Here is a 21,292-nt window from a genome sequence, read left to right on the forward strand (position 1 = left end):
TATTCAATTTCTTGAGACTGTGTGATCGATACCACTAATAGCCATCAGGTGATTAGCTTAGCATAAAGACTCAAAGTAGGGGAAACAGCAAACCTGAATCTGTCCTAAGATATATTATATATATATATGTGTGTGTATAAGTTGTCAAGTGTTTTTCTTTTGTACTGGAACACGAGTTGTGAAAGAAATCAAGTATCCAGGGGCAACAATAATATCATAATAGTGCAATTTATCCTTTAAATGTTCATACTTGTCCTCCACCCCTGTTGCTCCCAGGAGCTGCAGGTCTCTCTCGATGTAGCTGAAGGCCTCCTGAAGTCTCTCCTCCCTCTGCTGCAGCGCAGTGCGGGCACTGTTCAGTCGCCTGTCCACATCGATGTACTCCTCTGGGCTGAAGTGACGACATGCGACCACCAGGGTCCGCAAACCTTTCTGCGGTTGGAGGAGGTGGGTGAGGGATGGGGGAAGAAAAAACAAGAGATATGAGAGAGCATGCAGGAAAAGATATAATGACCTTCAAAGATAAAATAAAGTTTATGTGGAAAGCAGCGGTAGGTCAAGAGGATACGGGAAAGGAATACGAATCGAAGCAGAAAGAGAAATAACAGAAAAACAAATTATCAAAGCTTGGTTTTAAATCATGGAACCAGCCTGAGGGGTAGACGACCACAAATCAACCCAGTCCAGAGCACCGACTCCTGGGTACTGACGTCCGATTACATGATGTGGGGGCCAGATACGCGTGTTTGTGTGTGAGTGTGTGTGTGTGTGGCTGTTGTGGTGAAGAATTTACAGTCTAATGGGAACAGAGAACGACAGAGCCAAAAGTAATTACTACAATGCTGTCAAATGTCAGGCCTACACATGAAGACGCACAAAAGAACGTGTGCTTCAACAAATGTTTGAATTATTCATCATAATATTCAAACATTTTCAGAACACATTCTCTGACTGTTGGGTAAACAGAGTTTAATCAATCTGCACATTCACAGAAAGTCATGTTTAAAGATGTTTGTTACTGATTTCATGATGTTCAATCTAAAATGTAATAGATTTTGAATTCTTTGCTGACCAACAACCACTGAGCAGATATTTGTAATCCAATGATGAACGCAAGTTAAGTTCCTGGAAAAGATTCTCAGACACAAGAACTGCATTTCCATTTTTTTTTTTTTGTAAAACAAATGATTCCTCACCAGTGCAAACTCATCCACGTGCAGTCTCGTCTTCTCGATCTCACCCCCGGTGCTGAAGGGCAAGATGGCGGACTCCGCTCCCTTGGTAAACAGCACTTGACCTCCTTATGAGTCAAGACATTCAACATGTTAAAATTCATATATAATATGTTCAAACTGTTTTTGCTGTTGCCCTTTGAATGCACTAGGTTTACCATTTACCATCAGTGCAGAGAGGTAGAACATGGTGTTACCTGAGGGAGTCTGGAGTATGACGCTCATCCTCCTGCGGTCGGCATCAAACTCTAGTACATGGAGCAGTTTGTACCTGAGTGAACAAAGACAGCATTTTTGGACTGACAGGTCTTCCGGACAGGCAGGTATCCAGTCTACAGTCTAGAGGTTTTAGTTGCATGAGCATAGGCCCAATATTGAATGTAAGCATTAAATGAGAATATTGGCCACTGGCTAAACAGTCATGTACTTAAATTAGTGAACACAAGAAGCGTAACTTTTAGACATATGAACTAATGTTCACAAGAAAATAAGCTTCACTTCACAGCCAACAAGAATATTTTGAGTATTTGTGATTTTGAGGGTGACACGTACTTCTCTGACTTGCCAAATGTTTTGATTTCCAACGTGTCTCCGCTGCTGCCACTGAAGGCCACTCCGATCCTGAGAAAAAAGAGGACAGAAGTTATTGATTAAAATTCTGCGGAGAACGAAGACTTTGACCTTGAAGTTATCAGAAATACGAGCCTTTAAAAAAAACTCAAAACTGTAACTTTCATCCACAGCCCTCCCTCAGGTCATTAAATCATCCTCTTATCAATCTCTCTCAGTTTCATGTCATGTGCTCATACTGAAGGAAAAAGGTGGTAAATCCTAATAAAACTCAGGTGAACCAATAGAAAACCGAGACTCCAAACAAGGTAATGAAATCCCGGACCTTCTTGTTGTAATGTGACGGTGCCAGCCCAGCACGTATTTATATCTGATCTTGTTCCATGTTGTATCTATCTACCACTGATTATTGAGCTCAGGGCTCCAACTGTGTCGCCTTTAACTTTATATCATCACAGACACTGTGATTCAGTGGAGCGTGGAGCCGCAGGGGGGGGGTGCAGTCCCTAACTGCTCAACATAATTTTATTTAATGGTTCGAAAACTGCATTGACAAGAATTAGTGACTCGACGCACCGTTAAAATCTTGACACATCGGTCTGATAATTTAGCTGGGTCCTACGCAGCCACATTTCATAATCATCGATTCTCCACGGTTTCTCTGAAGAGCTGGAGGATTTTTCATTTTTTCTTTTACAACCACTCTTTTTGCACGGGTATGGTAGAATCTCTTGTTTTTCAACCAGCCCCTTGACATCAAGTTGCTGCCTGTGCTTGATTTCTAGAGCAATAAAATAAGCCAGCCGTCCGACCTCCACAAATATTTCAAAGTCCCTGAGCAGCTCACAGCCAGGAGAGGTGGAGCAGCATGTAGACTTTAACCTCACTATTTCCATATTTCTAGGTTCTAACCAGATTTTAACGTGTGTGATATTCACAACAGAAGAGAAGTCTCTCATGTAGCCTCACCTCTTCGCTGCCTCGACTAAAGCTTTCTCGTCTGGTGAAGAGGCATAGTATTCCATGTGATTAGAAGAGAAACCGTTTGCGTGGGAGAACGGGTCTCCTCCAACCAGGCAGTCGGGTTGGTCGTAGCTGATCTGAACTGTGTGACACAATGACACCGCCTTGAGAAATAACAATTCCTCCCCGATCTGTAAGGAGAGAAGACGGAATGATGAGGAAGAAACATCAATTGTTATAGAAGACCTCTCGCAGTTCTACGTCTTAGCTACACAAGTGTATTAGTCTAATTATATATATTACTGAGTATATAAACAGTGAAAGAAAAAAACTATGAGTGAGCTTGTTTGATGTAAGTGTGTGTGTTTTGTGTTTGTGTGTCTGCCAAAAGAAAATGCATGTAATGTGTGTATGTATGAGAGTTACCAGCTGAGGTATAGAACCGTCTGGAGAATCGTCACTCATTCCCTCTGGAACCAATTTGCCATTAACCTCCCGGTACTTTGTTCCATTAATTGAACACTCGCGGAACTGCATCTCGTTTTCTGTTAGCGTTCCCGTCTTATCAGTGAAAACATATTCCACCTGAAAGACAGAAACACACAATAGTGCACATGTAGGTTAGGTCTGACTGAAGGAGAGGCCGAGATGTTTCCACTTGTTCTGTCACATTAAATCTGAATTGTAAATATTAAACAAACGCCGGATTTATCGATTAATCATATCTGTTGTTTTTGCTGTGTGTATGTGTTTGTGTGTGTGTGTACTTTTTCCCGTACCTGCCCCAGCTCCTCGTTGAGGTCGGAGGTGTTGACCTGAGCTTTCTGGTCGCTTTCCTCGTGGTAAAGGTCCAAATCCCAGCAAATGAAAAAGGAGCCCAGGAACTTCTGCATCTCCACGGTGACGTAGAGTGAGATGGGGATGATGAAGTTGTAGAGGACCAGAAATGCCAAGAAGTCCGAGATGAACTTCAAGATCTAAAGGAGGCAGGAGAGAATCACACTTTTATTAGAATGACACACAAGAGGAGCATAAAGCACAAACTTAACATATGTGAACAGGGTGTGCTGTCTTCAACTGTAAGCAAAATAAATATGCTTAATGCACATCTGTTTCCCACACACACACACACACAATACTGGTGTGTCAGCTCGAATCCTTTTAAATGGAAGCAGGCAGAGTATCACAGTATCACCAGTTATGCATAAGTAATGTTAACAAGAGATAAAGTCATCGGTAAAAGGTTTAGACTGTAATGGGGCCAGTGTGATATTATCAAATCTAAAAAACACAGCCATTGTTTTACGGCTCTGTCTTCGAGGAGCAAGATGTCCAGTTTACAACTTAGATTCTTCTTGTCTCTCTGTCTCAATACATAGAGGAAGCTGACTGACTGGTGTTGGCAGGCAGGCTGCTGGGCTACCACACTTGTCCTGCGGCGGGCACTTCCTCTTTTATGCCCAGTCACAAAATGCTGAAACCCCAACCTCAGATTGTGTGTATACACGTACATCTTCATATCTTCACTAACTTCATTTAAGTATATCCGCAGGCGACAGAAAGAGTAAAGAGGATAATGTTGAATATCTCACTCTCTGCCGCTGATAGCTGCAGTTCTTACAAGAAACTAATCAATAAGAAAATGTTGAGCTGCTGCTTATTTCTGAGCGGACTAACCGGACTGCTGTTTCTCTCTTGTTCAGTCTTTTGGTTGTAGAAGGGCTCGTCCCACTTGTCCTCGGCCTGCCAGGCATACTTCAGGATGGTGCTGAGGACCGCCTCGAACAGCAGGATGCCCAGGTAGATGATCAGGAAGGTATTCATGGACCTGACACAGGAAATTACAATTAGCTAAATGTTTGATGAAGTATATTCGGAAGCATGAGAAAAGTGCTTACTTCTCCACTGCAGAGCGCTTCTGGGACTTGCACTTATAGTTCAGGGCCATCTTGGACTCCATCCCTGTGTAAACGGCCACACCTGCAGCACAGTTGGTTTGTGAGACCTTCGTTTATTGATCGTGTGCACAAGATATCAAAATTCTCCACGTGTCTCCGGCAGGTCATTGGCTCTAGTTTTCCAAGCCAAGCAATTACAACAGAATACATTATTGCACATTAGAGTCAAACCCTTTTAATATTCAGTCTCTGAGCACAGTTAACAAAATCTGACTTCAGCCATATGATAATGAGCAGCCTGCCCTTCCCGTAATGTCCACGGAGCTTGGCCTTGAATATCCAGAAGCAATTCTTTCTTGAACAGCTATATTGAATCTTCCCATTGCAACAAACAGATCAGCTCTGTAGCTGCTTCCTTCTCAGTTGAAGGTTTCAGTTCAGAGAATCATTTATTGTGCTTCTCATTGTACTGACTCACCAAAAATCTCTTTGGTATTTTTCAACCTGGCCCCTCGCAGCAGCAAATTCTCCGGACCAAGAGGTCTGACATAAAATCAAAGAGACAAATATATAAATACAGACAAAGACATATGTGATTAAATGACTGTGGTACCGACAAGACACCGTAGGACCTTGATAAAAAACAGTGCATGAGTTGTGTGATTATTAGTTAAACCAGATGGATATAAATCTCACCTGACAATCTCCTCCCCCTGCTGAGTCACCGTAATCCGACCAACAAACCTGGAAAAGACCGAAGAAATTTCAGTTGATCAAGAGAGGCAATAACTCTCACACACTCTCTCACACACACACACACACAGCTGGTCAGAAATCCCATTGCTCCCCTTTATTCAGATTGTGACAGGCATTAGATTAATGTCTCTGCAGCTTTACTGAGCGTGCGGACCGACAGAACAGAGAACAAGCTCTGTGGTGAGCAGCTTTTCTGTAACCGTGAGACTGAATCCATGTTAACCAAAAGTAAATAATGTTAAAGGAGCTAATACTTTCAGATTCATCTGGATTTTATTTTGAAGACAAGGATGCATTACAGCATATGCTGATGTTCCTTTCCATCTCTTCCATCTCCTGCCACAGATGAATAAATGATTAAACACAGTAAAATCTACCTACAGCAGAATCTAAAAGTCCAATGTTGTAATATTGGTTTAGCGGGGAGTGCTTTGGTTCTCAGTGTGAGGGTGTGGCTACACGCAGGGGCGAGTTACCTGTACAGGTCAGCTTCTGGCTGTTGACACTCCACCACGGCCTGCAGAGACTCCAGCCGGGACACTGACTGGCACACTGCTGTCTCTGCCACAGAGTAGTGGGTCTACAGACACACAAACACAACACAGTGAAATGTTGACAAAGATTCTTTAAATATAATCCTTGAATTGTTTTTGAAGCTCAGCACGGTCTGGCCCCCAGTTATATTACAGAGCCACTCAGTTCCTTCGCTCCAAGCCGTAATTTAAGATCTTACAAACAACACTTGCTGGTAATTCACTACCGGCTTTTGCCATCAGGGCCTGAAGACTCAACAACTTCTTGCCTGAGGAGATTAAACTTGGAGGCACTTTACCTGTTAGATAAATGTTATCTTTCTTATTTTTGTTCTTGTTTTGTGTAATTTTATTCCCATGTACTTTGAAAAACACTTGATAAACACTTGTTTTACTTGTTCAGTTTAGAGGAGATGTTTTTCATACAAAAGAATTCCTGAACAATCTCATGAACAAATAGATAAACCAGAGTTTTCTATTGGTGTCTGGAGGATTGATTCACAATCGAGGCTTGAAGACGGGTTCATCAATCATCATCCCAGCTTTAACCAATGTATCTTACTGACCTAGCAATGTTTAATAGGTAGAAAGTATTAGTAGAGTTGTTAGCTCTCTAAAAGTCTACAACTAGAACAGATATCTAAAGCTATGTGATCCAATGATACTGAAACTGCAGTATTTTGGCAGCCTGACTCCCAAAGGGAAGGTACAACTGCAGTATGACTGCATTACACAGAATACAAACAGCTGCAGTGGAGATGAGGTAGAGATATATGAGTATCTCAAAAAGCTGCATATCCTGTACAAACACATTAGTAGATCAAAAAACCAACCACCTTAATTTGTACAAATAAACTGTAACAGACGCAGCAGGAAACTGTTAGAGATAAAAATTAAGCTACACAGCCTCTGGCAAGACTGGGAGGTAAAGAAGAGAGTGAAGAGGAGAGAAGATATTTGAGCACTGAAATCATTTCTGCTGACGGAAGTCTGCCAACGAAACTCCATCTTCTGACCGGACTAGTTCTCAATATATGCAAACTGTGAGTCTCAATTAGGCTCTTTTAGCTTAGATCTTCAATATGAGGTTCAATTAGTTTCAGCAGCATCAGTCTGCATCACTGCAGCTATCACTGTTAAGTAGATTCCTAAAACTCCCCCTGCTGCAGTGCCTCACTACACAAAGCTACACAACCTACAACTTGTTTTACTGAATCTTATTATTATTTAATAACTCCACAGGCTTGTGAAGGATTGTAGCGTTAACAATTCTTCAAAGTTTTCTCAGCACAGATCGTATCGTCACGTACGCTCCCAGAGGTAACGCGCTCAAACACACAGACCTTGAGGTTGGTCTCTCCATCCAGGCTGGCTGTGGTGATGTGACAGGTGCCGTCTGCACGATCCGACGACAGCAGCACCAGGTCAGCGGGAAACGTTTCATCTTTCGCCACACGAACAATGTCCCCGACCTGGACGGACGGGCAGAATAACACACTGACGCTCACACACATGATACAATCAAGTATTACAATTAAGGCGTTATATACTTTTGCCCAACATGCCTTCAAACTATGAAGCAGGTATTTAAAAACAGCACAAAATCATGTTACATAATACGTCTGCCTACAGGAACGTCTCCTCCGCGTTTGCATTTTAGATTTTCCATGCATTCTACTTCATCCTCTCTGAGTTATACAACACTATTAAAAAGACTTGAGACAAATGAGCAATTTCAATTTTGTAACTTTGTGCTAAATATTCAATTTTCAAATTTATAGTGACACCTAGTTATTCTGCACAACTTTGTATATTTCTATCAAATAAAATCTTTGACCTTTGACTAAAGGGACACATGCCACTGAGGCAGAGTTTCATCAGTGAGAGCAGAGGTTATATTAAGAATTGTTGTTCACCAGCATTCCATACATTAGTGCTGGTTGTTGTTGTTGATATCCACATAAAGAACTGCTCTGTTCATTTCAACATAAAGTCTAGTTCTACAAAACCTGTTCTGACTGTTGGCTGTGAGGCGTGGCCCAGGTTTTAGCATCTTACCCTGATGTTTTTAGATCTTGTTTGGACCAGACTTCCACTGCGAACCACAAACACTGGAGCACCATTCACCTCGTTGTCCGCCTTGTGTCTCAGCCAGTCCTCATAGCCCTTCGAGAACATTCAGTCAGTGACCAACCAAACACAGCAGCTCACGGACTTCGCAGTGGAATATTGCATTATTGCTGAACAGCGGTGACACAGGGACAATACGTCACTGATCAACTGTAGACTTTTATGTTAACTTAACAGTTTGGTCTAAGTTTAAAATTTGAAGTCAATATCAAACTCAGGTGGAAAAAAACTTGGACATCATACTGCATTCATCTTAAGTTCCGTCTTTTCATCAGAATAAAGATACAAAGAGGAAGCCCCCGTGTGCTTGTGCTCTCACCTGTTTTATGGCCGTTACTGTGATCACAAAGAAAAGAGGCAGCCCACTGGTGACTGGGGAAGTTGGAGTATCTATCATCAACTGCAAAGACAAATACAGGGAAGGGGTTGCAGAGATGTCAACAAACTGGAAGTGCAGCGGTAAAAAAAAAAAAAAAAGAGAGAAAAGAATGATACCACAGTCTCCATGAGAATGGGTGTGTCCCATTCAGAGAGATGACAAGACTCTTAAAAAGTCAACAGAGAAGTAGCAGCTGAGGCTTCAAACAGGAAATCTACATAACTTCCCTCAAAGGTTAACTGTCACTTCAGAAATACACACACACATTTACTGGACCAGACACGCCTCAGCTTTCTTAACGTCGCGTGAATCAGTGATGAGCTGTTCGTTAACATGGAGTCAAACTTTGTGGTTTTCACACGTTTATTCCTCAAACTGCAGTGATACAAAAATAAAAGCCAACGCATTCCTCTCTACAAATGTTTCCATTGTACTGTTAATTCACTCACTCGTTTAAAAGGATATGCTCAAAGGTTCCGATGGCATTTTTGTCTTTATTGAAGAGTTGATAATATAGAGAGGCAGGAAATGAGCGGAGAGTCAGAGGGGATATGACACGACAGCCCTGATTCAAACCTCACGATGTCTGTGGCTATAGAGTGTCACTGAGCTCATTGTGTCCCTCAGCCTGGCCTATATAAAAATGTTTCTGCAGACGTGACGATAGTTTAAAGAAGCACAGCGATAATGTTTTAACAGTGGGTTGATTATAAACCATGAGTGTAGCTATTGGCTGAAAATGCATCTCGTTCCCGGGAATTTACTTTTAACTTCTAACAAAGAGATTAAGTCTGTGTCAAGCTACGAGGGCAGAGGAGTAAATGAAAAGAGAAACCTGTTGAGGTATTGAACTTATTCTGTGGTTATCAAAATTCACATTCGTTCCAATTGTTTCACACTATTCCACAGATCAACAGGCAGTGGGGAAGCAGAACACCAATAGAAAGTAAAAGTGGATGTAAACGATGAACGTTTCAAATTTGAAAAAAATCTGTCTTACAAATGTTTTATGAGAAAAAAATCCTCGAGGAAACACACAATGAATTTATTGGGCCACACTGATCAATAACTAACATCATTTCTTTACTTGGTTGGTTGGAGGGGTTCAACAGTTCACAGCAGTTATCTAGGAATCCATCTAGGCCACTTACAAAGCGACAATCGAAGAAAACATCACGTTCATAATGTCAAGATAAAAAGTGGTTTGAGCCTGAGCCGACTTCTGCGTCACTGACAAGCTGAGTGGGTGAAAAAGAGCTTTAGACAGAGTCAAGTCAATTTCTTTGGCTTTGTTACCCAGGCCCAAATAAATAAGGAGAAGAAGCCTGAAAATTTGAAAGCCAAATCCTCCTTCACCACGAGCTGACTGATGCAATATGAAGCCCAGACGCCTCTGGACAGCTTGTAAAGTCACACATATTATTTAATGTGTGGGCGTAATGTGTTAATACAGATGAAGACCTGTCTCTCTGCTGGGCCCTGGAAGTCCATGAGTCAGAAACTCAGGCTCAAACAGACGTTTGTATTGAGGACACGGACATTTGTATTTAGGGCAAGAAAACTGAGGACACTCTTGACCCGAGAACATCTGACGGAACAGAACATGTACAGTTTTCCCGCGATAAAGAAAAGTTAGCGTTTTATGCATTTGTGAGTGTTTTACCTGTACAAGGAAGATAATGATAAAATAGAAGTTGGCTATTCTCCTGAACTGCTCAAAGAGATTCTTGGGGACAAAATTCCAAATGGTGTACTGAAAGAGGAAGAGGGAAATACAGTCAGGTTAGAAATACAAACAATACATGCACAGATTTCAAAAAGACATTTTTATGGTTTTTGAATGTCAGATGGAATTGCATTTGAGAACAAGACAAACAAGCAATACAACACAAATGTATAAGGTAGTAAAGACATCCTACTTCTGTTTATTAATTTCCAAATTAAGAATCGGAACACCATGAATTTGTTTTTGTGTAGTATAAAAGAAAAGCCATGTTTGGTTTAGTCACTTACATGGCTGACAAAAAAAGGATTTTGGTTTTGATCCTCAGATGTTTTCGCTGCATGAGTCAACACATCACATTATAAAACTTCAAAAGGTGATGTTTTCAATAAACAGGTTGACATCCTGTATAGGAGCGCTCACAGTCTGCAGATACATGATGCAGGAGTTCACCCACTTGTGCTGCGTACACAGTTTTTGTTTTTTTGTTTTTTTAAAGGTGGTGCTCACTCGCTGCTGGGACTACTTTGATCTCAATTCACCACTTCCTGTGCAGCGTGGTCTTAAACGCACAGACACACCGAGGATTGTCTTCTTTGTATGAGAGCTGTTCCTGTCTCTCCAAAAGTACGACTTGAAATCAATTCAATAAGTAACTTGGATTTTCCTTTTGTTCTGCATTCTTATAACTAACTCAAGAATCCTCTCACCACCAAAGAAAACGTGTGTGTTTGTGTGTTGACCATCTCATCGACGAGTCGCTCTTCACCTCTAATCTCTGTACCAGTGACTTATTTTTCAAAACTACAGAAACTGGTGCCAGAAAACACGTTTGTGTTCTTCTGTCACGCAGTGTCAAGATTCATATCTTTCAAAAACAAAACCAGAAGTGCCTCAAACCACCTTAATTGTGACTAAAAGAAAAAACAATAATAAGCGTGTCTATATCTCATCTGTTAATGGGGGGGGGGGGAGTTATGGTACAGGTTTAAACATTGTCCTGAAACAAACCTTTACTTCCTCATATTTAAAAGACAATAAAAGAAAAACTGGCTCAGGCAACATTTGGTACCTTGGATGAGATGATCCTGTTGTCGGCAAAGCGCTGGGGGATGTAGTGGCCATGTTGGGGGAAGCGGTTTGCCACATAAACCGTTCTGGTCTCGCTCTGATGAGGGGGGTCAAAGCCCTGAGGGGAGGGAGGATACATGAGAAGAGAGAAGGTGTGGAGAGATCGAAAAGAAGAGGGAAGCATTTTACTTATAGCACATAACAAGTCTTTGTACATCTCACATATCAAAGATGTTTTAATAAGCAGGGCAGTGCTGCTGAGCTTGAACTCGTGTTTAGCTGAAATGTTCAGTCGACACAAAATTAATCAACAAGTAGCTCGAAGATTTAAAGGAATAATGCACAAGATCTTCTGGTCTTCATGAATTTTAATACTTTTTTACTTTGTTTTATATTGAGGGGCGTTTGTTTGACAAAATGAGCGTTCACCTTTTTGCCTTTTTGTATTTCACAATTTTTTAAGCAAAATAATTAATTGAGATATTAATCTTCATTTCAATCAACAATTAAAATATTCCTTCTTTCCAGGCTGACACTTTAGAAAATAATTAATAAGTCCTAACTAATAATTACTATTATTGAGTAACAGAGTGATGACATAACATTTGTGTCCAAACTATGAAAAACAGAAACAGCTTGGGAAATTTAATTCAAAATATACTTTGAAGAAGAATATATAGTATAGACATTAGACAACTGACTGAAATCCAGTGTTTGCTAGTGGTGCAGAGGAAACGCCTTATTTTAAAGCAATTCATTTACAAGTCATTTACATTAAAGAGATATATCCCTGTATACACACTAAAATCCACTTCTGGCAACAGTTTGTGCTTCTACTCAACCTCATTTTAACGAGTGTGTCTACACAGTTAAGCCATTTCTCTCGGCTGTTTTGTCTTGTGCTGCAGTGGTTCCTCTAGAAACAGAGACATCCTGCTGTGAGCAACCGAAAACAATAATATACCTGAAGCTACACCACTGTTCCTCTGCATCATGCAAGAACAGGTAGTGGTATATACGTGTTGTGCTCACCTAACTAAGCAGCAAGACAAAAGTTCCTAGTTTTTCTACAGAAAAAAACAGAAACACTTGAATGTTAATGAAAAGACAACTTGTATGAAGAACATTTTTGGAGCCCAGCTCCAGAATTCAACACGGAAGAGATGCTGAAAACATGTGGGACGCTCGACTGACACTGCAAAAACTTCTCATAATAGTTACCATACTTTTGTTCACTGTGGGGAACTAAGGTTAATTTAGTGGAACATATTCTGACTGGTTTAGTTCTAACATCATTTTCAGGAACTGTCCTTTTTGTCACAAGCCAGCTGCTACAATGGGAAGGTCAATACAAGTGCCTCAACCCTTCTGCAAATTTGTGTGACGTAGGTGTGACACACACTCACACCCATACGCACACACAGAGGAATGTATCTGTGCCACGTCACACACACTTCTGTGCAGGAACACATGCAAACTATTACTGTCTTCCCTCACGCTCTCCCTGTGCTGCTGCGTTCTGTTGCGTAAATAAAAGCTCGAACCAAAAGCTAAACAAACACTGTGCGATTCTTTAAAATGTCCGCGATGAAAAGCTAAAGCTGACGAGTTAAGTGCTCTGACTTTACCAAGACCTGGCTGCTCACGCTCTACATCAACCACCAGCCCCTCTGCTGAGGTCTGGCTATTGGCAAAGACAAAGAAGTTGCGCGGTGTTTGCTTTCACAATGCCGCCAAGGAGGAAATGCCTTGACTGTAGGTGCTGTTCTGTGAGCTCAAATGTCAAATGTATGTCTGTGTTGCCACAGCTCCACCAGTCTGGCCTCCGTGTTTTCTTTTCCATATAATGCGTCTTTTCTTCCTAGTTTCACTTTCCGGTGTTTTGACATTTCACGCAGCCAAGGTGAGAAAGAAAGGGTTGGGGGGAGGTTTGGGGGAATGGACTCTGATACTTCAGGAATTCATCTGACCCCACGACAACTGGTCCGGCTCAGAGCGAACTGTGCAATGTACAACACACGATGCACAACACAGGATTTTTCCATTTCTGCTGATCCATTCTTTTCCACTTTGCTCACAGCTTTCAAAAGATCGTCCGTGTGACATTTCTCTGTCGTTCAGGAGCATTTATTTTCATCTTAGTCACAGTTGTCCTTTTGCTCAGCACACAATGGATGGAGAGGTCGTCAAAACTGTGGCTACAGTAGAATAATAGCAACATTTGTGCAGCCTGTAACAACACAATTGCTTTCTCACACTGCACATCACTGATTCCATGTTTTCAAGGCAAAACAATGAGCTAAACATTGAGCTCCAGTGACAAAACACAAGGGATACTCCACTCTGTCCTGCTGAACCACTAAATCGAAGGCTTCCTGTAAAGAAGACTCACACGGTCAAACAAACACTACAGCGGAGACACATGAGTCTCAGCAGCGTGCTGACCCACACATGGCAAACAGCGGCATTTCTCAACTGACTGTGAATTCCTGACCTGGGAAATGCAGCCAACAAAGGAGGCTCTCACACGGTAAATGAATGAACCCTGGTTAAAAACTTCTCAGTGTATCGTGCTGTGTTGAATTCTTATGAACAGTAGCCTACACATTCAGAAATTGAATTAAAGCTGCGGAAGAGTCACATGTAATTATTTCCTACAGCACAGTTTCCTTCTTATCAGTCTTTCAACACAACTCTGAATATTATCATCAGAAGGATTGAAACAGGAAGTTCAGCTGAGCACGTCAACCAGCGAAGGGGAGGTGGGGTCGTCCGGCCTCAGCCGCAGCACATGAGACAATTTTATCCAGCCCACAAGGAAATGAATAAAAACTTTAAATAAAAACAAATAGATGTTCATGGCAGAACAACCTTTTTTCTGTGATAAAGGAAAACCCATTAATAGTTCAACATGCGGTTGGCCACCCCCCCCCCGGGGCTGTCGATTGCCCAGGTCATGGTCACGGTGAAAATAAACACGCATGTAACACTTACATGTCATCACTGACATACATCATAGTGGCAAAAACAGACAAGTGGATGTGGAATGTTGGGATTTCTAAGAAAAACGGACAATCAGTTGTATTTGTTGAATTAGAAGACGAACTAGTGCGCCAATATTGTGAGATCACAAGAATGTTTGATACGTGCACCAAAGTTTACACGTCTGTTTGGGACAATCTACGGCTGTGAACAAAACTTGACTCGTGCAGCTGAGTGAGTAGCATCGTCATCACGACCATCTGATATCAGACGCCTCAGCAAAGACAGTTCTATCCGTTTCAATAGAGGTCAGTGTGATTTACTCTATTTAACAATTTAGTACAGCCCTCAAATATTATAAATATTGGAATGGCCCTGGATTGGAAAGAAGAAGTCCCCACTGAAGCATGTCAATGAGGGTTCATTGTTGTGATTATGAACGTGCACACAGGAGGCTCTCATGCGCTACCGAGCCGGGTGACAGGTACACAGAGAGGGCAGGTCTGTCTGCCTGCTGAGAACTACATGCCCGTCACGGAACAGCAAAACAGAAACTCCCGGGTTTAAGATGACTTCTACCTGCCAAGGATGGAAAAAAAACAGGTTCTTTAATGGGCCACTGATGCGGCAGGACGGGTCAATAAGCTCCACAAAGAGGCTACAGCGTGGAACGCTAAGTTAGAGCTCTTTTATGTTATTAAAAGATTCAAAATGTTAGTTCATTATGAAACTGTGGTCGGACAAGTTAAAGTATGGAGGGCTGCCACAGTCTGACAAATTAAGCTTTAAAATGATTTCTAATTCTATTTCTCCACCCAGTTTTTCAGACAGTCTGAGGTTCTCGATCACCATCACGTCGATCAAGTGTCAAGTCAGGTTGCTTAATCGTTTATTTCTTTGCACATGAAAGCTTAACTTCAGCTCATTGCTGGCTGGGAACACACTTAACTTCCTTTTGTAACGGTTGCAAAGATGAGTGATTGAGAAACGAAGGGAAGCACCTTAACCAATGTTTCTTCAAGCACTGCAATGAAGCTTTAATGTAGTGCTCGGTCACAGCAGGAGGGTCTGGAGATTTCTAGCTCTGAAAGCAGATACACATAAACAATGCTAATGTCCCTGTGCTGTGGCCTATCCTAAATCAACAGAGGCAGTCAAAGTACATAATGGTACAATAATTTCATGTTTGTGGATGAGTCACTCCCAGTTTGTAAATTATAACTGCTCCAGCAGTGAAGTAAACATAACACGAGGGTGGACACGGTAATTTTCGCCCCTTTACTGCGCTATGACGTCTTTCAGAGCACACAAACACCAGTCACCTGCCCAGCGCGGTGCTGTTAAACCAGTAAAACTGTGACTACACCTCAGTTTAATGCAGTCTACTACAACACAGCTACACTGGCTAGCTGCTATCCACCACACAGGTCCACTGAGTGAGCACAGCCTGGATGATGGGTTTTAAAGCACAGCAATGAGATTAATCCATGTAGAAGAAAATACTGCAATTAAAACGCATGTATATTACTGTCAGTATAACGTGACGTGCAATGTGACTTTTTTGTTCCCGGACTTTCTTGCCCTCTTCAATTTGTAGGCTGACAGGTAATTACTGCCTGCATGAAGCCTACAGGTCCCACAGTGCTTTGTGGGGAATCATTGCCCTGAACAATGCCCGGGAGACAGACTGAGGCCTCGCACTAAAGGCAAAGCACTGAGTCGTATTACAGAGGCATTTAATCAAATGGGATGAGCTAATCAGAGACGATAGAAGGAAGAGATTGAGTTGCATGAAGAGTGATGGTAAAGACAGAAAGACTTCAGAACAGAGAGGAAGAGAGAGAGAGAGAGAGAGAGATCCTGTATTCTGATGGTATTACTGATGACAAGAGAAACGCTAACATGACCGTAGGCATGCCAAACAAATATCTAATAACATGAGGCATAGAATGAATCAGAGAAGATGAGGAACTCTACAGTTTGATCGATTGTGGAATAGATCATTTAATAATCAGATGTTTTACTGCTTTATTACAGTAGAATCTACTGAGTAGATTATCGCTGTAGAAAGAAAGATCGTAAACAACACTGTAAAAGTCTGGGACATCGTGTTATCTCAAAAGGCTGAGGCTAAACTCACACTACTTCGGTTACACATCACCATTTACGGCAATTTTTATCTCGTTTGCACTAAGTTAGCAAGTAGACAATGTGCCTTCTGTTTATACTGGTACACACATTCCCAGTGCACATGAGTGGTCATGTGATATGCATTTTCATGTGTGTTAGTAAAGACAGAGATAATTATTGAGCTAAATCGTTCATGTGGACGGACATCGTTATAGTTTAAAAACAAGAACTTAGTAGTGTGGATGTAGCCTAAGATGCATGATATAAATATCTCTTCATAATCAGCTCCATTTTTGTCACAATATTATATTACTATTATAATGATTATATTATATCTCACCTCTTAGTGCACTAAAGCAATATCCATCTCCTAAATTACACATATCAAGCCTTGCTTCAGAAAAACTCGTAACAATTAAGTCGTAAAAAGTGGCTATGTGCTGCGGTGGTTTCTTGAATTATTCAGCTGTCAGATCACACTTCTACTAGAAATATGTTTTTTACCCTGGCTCTGTACAGTGGCCTTGGAATGGCACTATATAAATTCAAGTTAATTATTATAATTTTTATTATATTTGTGACATACTAAGCATTTTCAGAACAGATGTTAGAGTTTTCCCTTGTACTGAAGGCATTCTTATTCTCTTACTGTGATTATAGATGGTCCTTTATGATATAAATACATCGTTAGCATGATGCCCGTTCTACCAAAGACGCTAAAAGCCTTTCACAGCCAGTTCAGACTCCCCCACCCTTCCCCTCCTCCTTTCTCCCTCTTCACATGGACCAATGTCACCAGAAAGAACCCGATAAGAAATACTGAGAGAACAAACACCTGTGCTTTACATTCCAGCTGATTATCAAGGTCAGACGAACGGCCCCAACAAACTTTTTCCATCAGGTGGAGTGAGATGCATTTTAATTAACATTTTTAATTAACCGAGGAGGTCAGTAATATGGAATGGGTCAAATGAACGGAGCTATTTCAACTGGACGCAAACTCTCTGTGGTGCACTTTAATCTCTGAGCGTAGACAGAAAACTTTTTGTACACATTGACAAAAGTTGAAGACTTTAATAAGTGACATGCTAACAGAATGTACGACCAGGGGGCATTCAGTAACTGGGACGTGGCAGCTCACTAACCTCCTCTTCATTCATTCATTCACATGCTCACACAGCTCGTCGCTCTCATGTTCACTGCAAATGTTCCTATACAAACTTTTTTAAACTCTACTCAGACCAAACTAAAGAGACACACAAAGGTCACTGCAGCAGAACTTAAACACAAACCCTAACTGACAGCAGCATCATTGGAAGGTGAGTTGATCCACTGAAGCCCTGTTACTCTGTGTACCGACGACACAAGTCACAAATGAACTCACGATCACAACAGCAGGATCCATCAGGTCTACAGTGAGTGACTCACAGCTCAGGTGAGGCCTCAGCCTGTTTGTAGACAAACAACAGGTGATGACAGCAAACACGACTCTCCCTCAACATATGGGACCGGTCCGCTAACCGATGCTACATGTCAGTCGCTGCGAACAGTTTTAAATGTAAACACAAAGTTTAAAAACCACAGTGGAGACGAGTAAAGTTAAAGTTAGAGGCAGGAGACTGGAGGTTTCCATGCTGCTGTCAAACTAGCTGTTAGCTTAGAAAAGTCCATGTAAGTCAGAGCCTGTGTGTGGAGGTGGAGTTAGCATCGCTGTTTTAAGTTGGCCAAGTTTATCGCTGTTAGCCTGCTAGCTTAGCATTACCTGCGTTGACTAGATAGTGAATATCTTTTAAATATATATTTATTTATTTATTTTTCCAAACTGCAGGAAAACTTTTCCATCGACTCACAGCCCAGACCGTGGTCCCAGCTCGGCGGAGCGGAGTGAACCGGTGTCAAGGGGCAGCTAGCCGGGGAGGCGGCTAACGTGTTCACCCCCTTACACCTGGATGTCCCCGCGGAGACAACAGTGTCGGAGACTCGCCGAGGCAGCGGCTCGTTAGCTGCCTTCTCTCGATGAATCACACGCAAACAAAGTTGACACCGCTCCGGTTAAGTTCGGTGCTCTACCGCTGTGAGCTAACGGAGGCTAACGTTCAGAGAGAAGAGGTGGGAGATGTTTACCAGCTGCTGGCGGATCCACCGGAGCATCCTTCCAGGAGATAAGTAGCGAGCACAGCCGCTAGCTCCGCGCTAGCAACTAGCTACTCCAACAACACCGTCCAGAAGCACAAATGTCTCCCCCGGCAGGAAGCTCCTCTCGGGCGCATTACGCGACACATTCATGCGGAGCGAGCGAGCGGAGAGAATAAAGATCCGGCCCTTCCCATTCCGCGGTAATGTCACACTGGCGAGCCCCGGTTAAAGAGACAGTCTGCGGGTCCCAGGTCCACAGAGCTGCGCACCATCACGGCTCTGCTGCCACGATCAGAGTCACCCTGCCACCTCACAACTCACAGCCGGGAATCAGAGCTCTGCTGCGGCCTCTCACCGCCCCCTGCTGCCGGTCTGCATCCACAACATCCAGAGAGGGAGGGGGAGAGGGGCGGGGGAGAGGGGGCGGGGGAGAGGGGGCGGGGGAGAGGGGCGGGGGAAAGGGGGAGGGGGAGGGAGGGAGGGAGAGGGAGAGATGATGGGAGGGAGAGAGAGAGATGATGGGAGGGAGAGAGAGAGAGAGGGAGGGAGGGAGGGACAGATAGATGATAGATAGATAGATAGATGGACAGATAGATAGATGGACAGATAGATAGACAGATAGATAGATAGATAGATGGATAGATAGATGGACAGATAGATAGATGGACAGATAGATAGATAGATGGATGGACAGATAGACAGATAGATAGACAGACAGATAGATAGTTAGATGGACAGATAGATAGATGGACAGATAGATAGATAGATGGATAGATAGATAAATAGATAGATAGACAGACAGCAGTAGTACTGTTTCATTGACTGTATTCAAAGTGTGAGTATGAATACCCTCAGTGTAGTATTGCAGGACTCTGAGTCATGTTGCTGACCAGGCACTTTGTTAAACCTGAGCCGACACAGTCGACACTGAAAGTGGATTTTCTTCCTCCGAGCGTGTTTTTGGTTTGTGGAGCCACAGACAGTTGGTTTCTCATCTCCTGGGGGAAGGTCCTGACTGAAAATGAGAAACTAACCTCGTCCCTCTCTCGTTCATTCACGGTCCCTCGCTCTAGGGGCTTTTCATTCTCTTTGACTGACGATACGACTGGAAATTATAAATATAATCATTTAGAGCCAGAGCTTCAGGGAGAGTCCCATCGGTGGATTTGCCTTTTTATTCCTCTTGTTTAAATCTCTCAGCGCTGCCCTCTAGTCCTCCAGTCGTTCCAGGGTTCCTCTTGTAAGGCATCTCACATAAAGTGAGGTCATCTGAGTATTGGTGGCTCTCTCACAGTGATGAGTCCACTCCTGCCTCCGCCTCCTCGGAGACTTGGTCGTCGTACATCTCAATCAGTCGATGATGTATGGGACACAAACGATGCCCAACAGGGAGGAGGAAAAATGCTTGTTTTGAAAATCTAAGTGACGGATTTGGCTGCACTGTGCGTTTTCTACATCGATCCACCGTGAAGCATGTGATTAAAAAACGAGATGTTCCCATCGATGGCAAGAGAAGCTGTGATCATACATTCAGAGCAGAGAAAGCTGCAGCTGTCCAGCTGCATTTTCTTTCAAAACACTCACACAAACGTATTTGCATGTATTTGCATTGTTCTTAAGAAGCTCACGTTTGCCCCTGAAGGTGTAAGTGTGACTCAACTCTACCACCCGACGTCCCCGTCCTCCATCGGGATTTTTCTAAAGATCATAAAAGCCGGAGAAGCTGAGCCAGCATGTATTTATCTGCAGGATTGACACAGCTTTAGGCCTCTGAGTGAGTCAGCAGAGCAAGGCACTGACTGTGCCAGAGTTCTCACAGCATCTTGGGTTCAAGACCGACTCATCCATCGTGCACAACAGCCCGGGTCACGTGTTTCTCTGCCGTGTAGCGTGTCCAAGCAGACATGTCAGAAATGTCAAAACGAAGACAGCTTAACTCTGTGACTAATCTCCTGTTTGTGTGTTAGCCCAGCGACTAACCACACCCATGTGACTGTCAGGATATAATCTGTAGGTTACACTGACTTACATAACGCCGCTGCAGCAGCAGCAGCAGCAGCATCTGGTCCCACAGCTGGATCGGGTAGTTTGATGTGAGGGATCTGCAGGGAGGCTCATGGTGTTGGCTTTTTCCTGGAAATGAAAAAAAAAAACCACAGATGGATTCTTTCAGGGTTTGAAAGTCACGAGGCGATAAGAGCTGTGGTGTTTAGTTTGAACCCGACCAAACATCATCTCCACATGCCACACTGACGTTTGCACAGAGCTTCTCCCTGTTGTTCACGTCTTGAAGTTACTGCATCTCACATTGGATGAGCTGCAGTAACTTCACGTGCTTCATGAAGCATGAGTCATATCACTGTGGCCCACGCACAGTTGCTGTCAGATGAAATGCTGCCTGTGTATTATCCTCATGCCTCAGACAGCGGAGCCAGTGCTCCATGTTGCCCCTGACGTCTGCCACGGAGGAGGATGGTGTTATCCCACACAATGTCTGGCTGCCTGCCCACTAATGTATTGAATCCACCACAGCACCGGTACATGTTCTTGACATATTAAGTGCTTATGGGATATCCTGTGTTGTAAAAAAAATGCAACTCATTCCATTAAGTGATTTTATGCAACACACCGGCTGCAGGACTTCCACACCGAGCATCCTCGTGTGCAGTGGTGGAAGTGAAGAATTACTCAAACAGATTTCACTGAAGTAAAGACGGTATTAAAAAGGAAATGTACTCAAACTCCCTTCTTATATGTGAATGAATTATATATGTTCTATATATTATATA

At 42.7% G+C, this 21,292-nt stretch overlaps 1 protein-coding gene across 11 annotated transcripts in view; it reads right to left on the minus strand.

Moving 5' to 3' along the window:
- The window catches only part of atp11b (ATPase phospholipid transporting 11B), a 40,337-nt gene extending 21,432 nt beyond the window's left edge, over positions 1-18,905 (minus strand). For 9 of the 11 annotated variants that reach the window (XR_011240276.1, XR_011240278.1, XR_011240277.1 and 6 more), the window contains exons 1-18: positions 18,492-18,869; positions 11,257-11,373; positions 10,125-10,214; positions 8,402-8,482; positions 8,011-8,118; positions 7,296-7,424; positions 5,896-5,999; positions 5,360-5,407; positions 5,142-5,206; positions 4,664-4,745; positions 4,443-4,593; positions 3,545-3,742; positions 3,192-3,350; positions 2,772-2,956; positions 1,785-1,853; positions 1,430-1,503; positions 1,197-1,300; positions 251-432 (exon numbers count right to left, since the gene is read on the minus strand). Coding sequence is in view for 8 of the 11 variants with exons in the window: in XM_069520491.1 (XP_069376592.1) it covers positions 251-432; positions 1,197-1,300; positions 1,430-1,503; positions 1,785-1,853; positions 2,772-2,956; positions 3,192-3,350; positions 3,545-3,742; positions 4,443-4,593; positions 4,664-4,745; positions 5,142-5,206; positions 5,360-5,407; positions 5,896-5,999; positions 7,296-7,424; positions 8,011-8,118; positions 8,402-8,482; positions 10,125-10,214; positions 11,257-11,373; positions 18,492-18,518 (1,973 nt within the window). In the remaining 3 variants the exon portion in view is untranslated. Of the gene's footprint in view, positions 1-250; positions 433-1,196; positions 1,301-1,429; positions 1,504-1,784; positions 1,854-2,771; positions 2,957-3,191; positions 3,351-3,544; positions 3,743-4,442; positions 4,594-4,663; positions 4,746-5,141; positions 5,207-5,359; positions 5,408-5,895; positions 6,000-7,295; positions 7,425-8,010; positions 8,119-8,401; positions 8,483-10,124; positions 10,215-11,256; positions 11,374-18,491 lie in introns of all 11 variants that reach the window. The other 2 variants (XM_069520453.1, XM_069520461.1) reach the window with 2 other exon arrangements.
- Between the last annotated feature and the right edge of the window lie 2,387 nt (positions 18,906-21,292).

This window comes from Paralichthys olivaceus, chromosome 3, assembly GCF_024713975.1.
Source record: "Paralichthys olivaceus isolate ysfri-2021 chromosome 3, ASM2471397v2, whole genome shotgun sequence".
Lineage (NCBI taxonomy): Eukaryota > Metazoa > Chordata > Actinopteri > Pleuronectiformes > Paralichthyidae > Paralichthys > Paralichthys olivaceus.